Raw genomic sequence first — 7,217 nt, forward strand, 5'->3', positions numbered from 1 at the left:
CTATTGTGTCCAGATGGGGATGGGTTCCCTTTTGGGTCTGGTTCCTCTCAAGGTTTCTTCCTCGTGTTGTCTGGGGGAGTTTTTCCTCGCCACCGTCGCCACAGGCTTGCTCATTGGGGATAGATTAGGGATAAAACTGGCTCATGTCTTGGGTTATTCAGATTCTGTAAAGCTGCTTTGGGACAATGTCTATTATTAAATGCGCTATACAAACAAACTTGACTTGACATTATGCAGTGATCAAGTATGCACTTTCAAGCTGTCGGCCGTCTAGGGTGTAGTTCCTGATGGTTGTTGAAGTTTTCTTCTTGGAGATCTTCAGCACTTTACATTTGGTTCCGTTAAAATCCATTTTCCAGTCTTGACTCCACTTGTACAGACAGTCCAGGTCTTGTTGGAGAAGCATCAGAACGGCCAATATAATTTGGAGTCATCTGCAAAAAGAGCGATAGTGGAGTTAGAGCAGATGTAGTCGGGAGCATCGTTTACGTAGACAAGAAACATGATTGGGCCAAGGATAGGCCATTGTGGCACACCAGACGTCACGGGAAGCCAGTTAGAAAAGCAGCCATCAGTGACGACTCTTTGATTCCGGTCAGTAAGACAACTCCTAAACCAAGAGAGTAGTGTGCCGTCAAATCCAGCTTATGCAGAAGCACTTGATGAGGTACCTTAGGTCAAGGTAAACTACATTGACCTCCTTGCCACTAGCGACAGAGTCTAGTATACTATGGTAGACTTCCAAAAGTTGAGTTATAGTAGATCTCCCCTTGAGGAAGCCATGTTGGAGATGTTACAATTGTTATTTGCTGTCATGTGGATAAGCAAAAAAAAAGGCAGGTTTTTACTGAAAAACAAGCCACAGATTCCTTTTCCTGCCTTGCCGTCCTCCTCAGAGTACATTTGGAGGTTGCTATCACCACATATTGTGTTCAAGTGGTTTTTGTTGGGGAAAAAAAATGGATGCCAAGAGTTTATTTTGACTTCCAAAACGACTATTTAAATCGAAAGTCAGGGCTCACGGAATAGTGTCAGAAATTCAAGTTCACTTCTTTCAACAAATTTTTTTTTTTATATAGTTTATTTACAAAAGATTTGTTTGTGGGCGGCACGGTGGTGTAGTGGTTAGCACTGTCGCCTCACAGCAAGAAGGTCCAGGTTCGAGCCCCGTGGCCGGCGAGGGCCTTTCTGTGCGGAGTTTGCATGTTCTCCCCGTGGGTTTCCTCCGGGTGCTCCGGTTTCCTCCACAGTCCAAAGACATGCAGGTTAAGTTAACTGGTGACTCTAAATTGACCGTAGGTGTGAGTGTGAATGGTTGTCTGTGTCTATGTGTCAGCCCTGTGATGACCTGGCGACTTGTCCAGGGTGTACCCCGCCTTTCGCCCGTAGTCAGCTGGGATAGGCTCCAGCTTGCCTGCGACCCTGTAGAAGGATAAAGCGGCTAGAGATGAATGCGATGAGATTTGTTCGTGTCATTAGTTCAGTAAGCCAGCATTTCTGGAAAGACCAAAAAGTTGCAGCTCGTTCCTACAGCCATTGGCTTGCAGAGTTTGACTGACATGTCCGTGAGCCAATCAGCACTCAGCTTTTTGCCATTTCTGCGAGGAGCTGGGATGGACCGAGGACTGACTGAGAGTCAGTGCTCTAGTGTTTATAGACAGACAATTGAAAGGCAGAAAGTCAAAAGAACGAATCCCTGATCAGCTCAGTTTGTTTTTTCCTTTGCTTTCTCAAATCACTGAGTTTCTGAAGACTTTCCCCATTTCCTCAGACTGTTACAAAGCACCTGAGAGTCCCTCCATAAATGTTTAAACAAACATCTCTTTCCAGAAAGTTTCGCCATATCAGATCTGCTTTAAACATCACACTTCCTAAGTTCCACTTATTACTGAATTTAAATGAATAAAAACAGTACCCGCCTTACACGCGTCTGTGAATAGGCTGTTACCATAGAAATGTTACCACTATTGGTGATTACCGCTATTGGCGGTTACCATAGAAACATTACCACTACTCTAGAACAGAAAGATCGCATTAACCTTCCTCTGGTGTTAGCTTTCTGTTACTATCTCTGATGTTAACGGGTCGGTTTTGACCCGTTCCATAAATCAGCCATAAAATACCCTAAAAACAATTATTTATCATCCAATTTGTTTCTGACCTCTTGGTTACCTTGTTAGGCTCCCTTATCCATCAAAAGATTGGTTTTAATATTTTGGTTGTGGCCCCTGGGCCTTTCTTTTAACAGCATACCCCTCGTTTTCAATCTAAAAAAGTGGTCAAATGAACCTCAAGAGAATAATGTAAACAAATAAAAGGTTGTTCTGTTACCTGACTATTACTGAGGGGTATTAGATCACATCTCTTAAATGTTCAAAAAAAAAAAAAAGATTTTAATTTTAATATTATCAACTATAGTAACATCTATGGTGTTTCAGGTCAATTTCGACCCATATATATTTACTTCAAGAAAAGGGCAAAAAACAAGTCTTTTTTTTTTTTCAAAAAATATTCCTGCCTGTCGATGCGTCCCAGAGACTATCAGTGGCCTCATTGCTGGATCTGTACACTCCAGCAAGGAGAAGAACACCAATGTAGGCATCCCTCATCAATGTCATTCCACATGTTGCCATGGACTTTTTTTCCTTCAAGGTTTGTATGACTTTTTTTAGTGACAATGGCATAAACAGATCAAAACATGACTTGATGTCACTTACTCTCGTCACAGCAAACCTTGTGATCCCAGGGGTCATTTTGATGACATTTGCAGCAGCTGTCCTGCCATGTACGTCAGGAGGTACTGAGCTCCAACAGATGTTGCCACTTTTGGATCTGAATGTTTCAGCAGGAGCAGCTTCAGCACCGGTGACCTCCTCATCAGACTGATCAGATGTGTCTGTGTCTTCCGGTTGAAACACCACATCATCTTCCTCCTCAGAGACCTGCTCATCTCCATCGCTATACTGCTCTGTGTCCTCTGCCTCATTATCAGCAAAGATATGATCCAGAGCTTGGCTTACATTCAGTCCTCTTCTCATTGTTGCATGCTGTAAATTGGAGATGTGTACTCTGCAAGTCACCAACTCTAAACTCAATTGGCCTTACATGCCTGGACACATAGACATCCTAATACATAGACGGAGAGTTGGCTGTTCTGATGCGAGAAATACAGTCGCCATCTTGGAGTGGTGAGAAAGCGCGAGATATCAAGATACCGTCTATTAGTCTAGGGGGATTCAGTTTGCCCCTTTATCCATTAAATAAATTAAATTTGGAGTGTTTTTAAATAATAACAAAATTGAATATGGTATTAATAATTTACTACTTTTAGGTAAACATTTTATTCACAAATGTCGTTTTTTTTTAAACTAAACCTTATGTTACACACTGGAAGAATGACCTCAAGCTTTTTGCCAAATCTCTAAAGTTAGTTGAAAATAAGGATGTTGGTTATTTTATATCTTTTTTGGATGACTTTGATTTACTCGATTAACATATGTAAAGATAGTTAAGTAACCCCTTTCTTGTTCATATTTTTTACTTTATTGCTATGTCTGTGTTTTACTATTTTGATGTTTTTGGATCTGTATATATATATGGTGCTCTATTTGTTTGTATTTTGAATGTTTTGGGAAATAATAATAAAAAAAAAGTACCGTCTATTACTGCACGACTGAAGAAGACAAGATGCCAGGCTGGTGCTCAGCATACTCCTGCTCAAACGAGTGAACCATTTCAAAGAGAAGCAGGGGGATTACTTTTCACAAGTAAGATTTAACATTACCGTACTATTTGTTGTTTTTTTTAAATAGTACATTACCAGAGCTGAGAAGGAGCTAAGAGACTTAAATCGTCATCAGGTAGTGGTTTCACGAGTGATGTTTTAATGTTGTATGCTAATATTATATACATTGTTATTAAATGTTTATTCATATACTACCTTTTTTATTTACTACATTGTTATATTTTTTATGTTTGACATTAATTTGTTATAAATAAATGTTTTGATATGCCTTAAAACAAACAAAAAAAAAAGTTTGTGGTCAATATATGGTCATCACACATTGTCCTACATACCAAACAAAGTGCCCCACTCAACCTGAATACATCAGCTTTGCTGAAGGGGGGTCAGATTGTGTTGAAGGATGTAAAAGGCTCTTATAAATTCACTGACTAGATTAATTTCCGGCGGCACGGTGGTGTAGTGGTTAGCGCTGTCGCCTCACAGCAAGAAGGTCCGGGTTCGAGCCCCGTGGCCAGCGAGGGCCTTTCTGTGCGGAGTTTGCATGTTCTCCCCGTGTCCGCGTGGGTTTCCTCCGGGTGCTCCGGTTTCCCCCACAGTCCAAAGACATGCAGGTTAGGTTAACTGGTGACTCTAAATTGAGCGTAGGTGTGAATGTGAGTGTGAATGGTTGTCTGTGTCTATGTGTCAGCCCTGTGATGACCTGGCGAATTGTCCAGGGTGTACCCCGCCTTTCACCCGTAGTCAGCTGGGATAGGCTCCAGCTTGCCTGCGACCCTGTAGAACAGGATAAAGCAGCTACAGATAATGAGATGAGATGAATTTCCCCTTTGATATGTTCTTAATCTATTTAAAGAAAACATACACACATTTGAATCATTATAATGGATTTAGATTGTTAAAACCGCATTTTATTTGCAACAGATTGGTGGTTGTAGCCGATAGAAAAACGTTAAGCTGTTTATATCTAATGTATTTAGTATTACACTGAGTGCAGCGGATCACCACTCCAAGATGGCGGCCCCGCGTCTCGTCAGTGCTTTTAGAATTTACATTGGGATGCTCCCACGGGCGCAGATAGAGGGGAGGACGGGGGGGATTCGTCCCACCCAGATTTAAATTCACCTCGTTCGGTCCCCCCCACTTATAGGGAGGAAAAAACGTCTATGCTGTCTTTCTTTGCATAAGGCAAACCTCACGGAAAAATCAAAAGACTAATTACCATTCGGTTTATTGAGGTGCACAGCAGTACATACATAGTTGCAACTGCGCAGACTGCACAGGTTGCGAGCTCAAGCTTGGTTGCTATGGTTACCCACAAGTTTGACAGGCATATCAGGGACAGCTCCTCCTAGTTCAGGACCCCAATGCGGCATGATGAAGGGTGCCAAAAGGCAGAAAACGATTGCATCGTTTAAAAAAAAAAAACGACTAAGTAAACTGTGCCTTACTTTATCATATCACCTTGCAATTTTTTGATAGTCTGTTCAAAGTAATGTCGTAGTGAAAGTAAAATCGTACGGAGTAGAGATGCCTTTCTGGTAGCCTCCTTCTTTCGGTGGCAGCCTGTAGATACAGTGCTCAGAAGGCAGTTTTAATGTTTAATCTGGCGTTCCCTGCCATAATTTCAGCGAGCATATTGTTTCATAAGGAAACTTTGCGAAGAGTTGTTGACTGACTGCCGCTCACGCAACACACAGGCATAGTTAGAAAGTCAGGATGCACTGGTTTACACTTTACACACACGTAGCCCAGCCTCTCGCTATGGTTAACAGTTGGAACTTAGCGGTTTTAAAACTAGTTTTGCAGTTTTGCAATTTCTGTGCGTGATGATAATGTGTAAACTTTGGATTTCCATAGGCTATGTTAAAATGTTATCATTGTCCTGGCCTGCAGGTAGTTCCTGGTGATGGCAGTGAGGGAGGTGAAATAACATGTATACACACTACCGTTCAAAAGTTCGGGGTCAGCCAGACAATTTTGTGTTTTCCATGAAAAGTCACACTTTTATTTACCACCATAAGTTGTAAAATGAATAGAAAATATAGTCAAGACATTTTTCTGGCCATTTTGAGCATTTAATCGACCCCACAAATGTGATGCTCCAGAAACTCAATCTGCTCAAAGGAAGGTCAGTTTTATAGCTTCTCTAAAGAGCTCAACTGTTTTCAGCTGTGCTAACATGATTGTACAAGGGTTTTCTAATCATCCATTAGCCTTCTGAGGCAATGAGCAAACACATTGTACCATTAGAACACTGGAGTGAGAGTTGCTGGAAATGGGCCTCTATACACCTATGGAGATATTGCACCAAAAACCACACATTTGCAGCTAGAATAGTCATTTACCACATTAGCAATGTATAGAGTGGATTTCTGATTAGTTTAAAGTGATCTTCATTGAAAAGAACAGTGCTTTTCTTTCAAAAATAAGGACATTTCAAAGTGACCCAAAACCTTTGAACGGTAGTGTATATATACACACAAAATGGAATCATTTGCTGACAGCTCAGTCCCCCCCCAGTTCAAAAATCCTATCTGCGCCCCTGGATGCTCCGTCTATGTATTAGGATGTCTATGTATTAGGATGTCTATGCCTGGACATGTCTGTCTTTGTTTGTTCTGTCAAACAGGCAAAGAGAAAAGCCCGACTGAAGCTCGAGTGGTTGGAGGAAGAGCTGGCTGTTGGCTGATTGTGTGTTTATGATTTCAGTTTTGGCATTTATTATTGTTTTATAATCTTATATTTTAACTGGGTTGAAATTGACCCTAACAACACAAAGGTCACAATTTTCACCAGAGCATTTTATAAATTTAGTAAAATTATTTTGTTGGATTTTATTTTGTTTAAATAGAAGTTCCTGACAAAGTCAAAAAGTCTTGATACAATAAACAAATTTATGTAGTACTTTTATGCATGCTAAACCTAAAAACGGGTCGGTACCGACCCGAACACTAGAGGAAGGTTAATATAAAAAGAACTACTGTCACTTTCTGACTCATCAGAACCGATTTACAACACCGCTGCGGTATTAAAAAGACATTTGGTAAGATTTTGTTGCCGTGTTACTCAACGAAAACGTATCAACCTTGGCTTCATTTTGAAGAGTTTTCAACAATCTTGTCAAGCGACTCATCTTTACTGCTGAATAAAAGCCAAATCGTCACAAAACACGAGCGCTTCTTCCGTTAGCCATCAGCAGCCATCTTTCCTGACTTCCGCATGTATTTCCCGCGATGTGTTTAGATTATTTTTCGAAATACCATCATTTGTAAGAAGGGGAGATGGAAAGAACTGATTGAATAAAACATCTCATTCAAAATACATTTATATCCAGATACATGTGTATTTCTATTTCAAAACAGGATAATAATACCTAGTAATTACGGCTTGTGAAATTTAAGTTGTTAAAAGTTTTACAACGCGATATGATTAAACCTCCACCCCCCCTTTAAGAAAAAATGGATCGCTCCGA

At 40.7% G+C, this 7,217-nt stretch overlaps 1 protein-coding gene across 1 annotated transcript in view; it reads right to left on the bottom strand.

Annotated features, from left to right (window-relative positions):
* The window catches only part of cenpu (centromere protein U), a 55,915-nt gene extending 48,945 nt beyond the window's left edge, over window positions 1-6,970 (bottom strand). Inside the window, exon 1 of the mRNA XM_060927899.1 lies at window positions 6,831-6,970. Within this exon, the coding sequence (XP_060783882.1) occupies window positions 6,831-6,878 (48 nt within the window). The 5' untranslated portion in view covers window positions 6,879-6,970. The remainder of the gene's footprint in view (window positions 1-6,830) is intronic.
* Window positions 6,971-7,217: the final 247 nt, after the last annotated feature.

This window comes from Neoarius graeffei, chromosome 8, assembly GCF_027579695.1.
Source record: "Neoarius graeffei isolate fNeoGra1 chromosome 8, fNeoGra1.pri, whole genome shotgun sequence".
Lineage (NCBI taxonomy): Eukaryota > Metazoa > Chordata > Actinopteri > Siluriformes > Ariidae > Neoarius > Neoarius graeffei.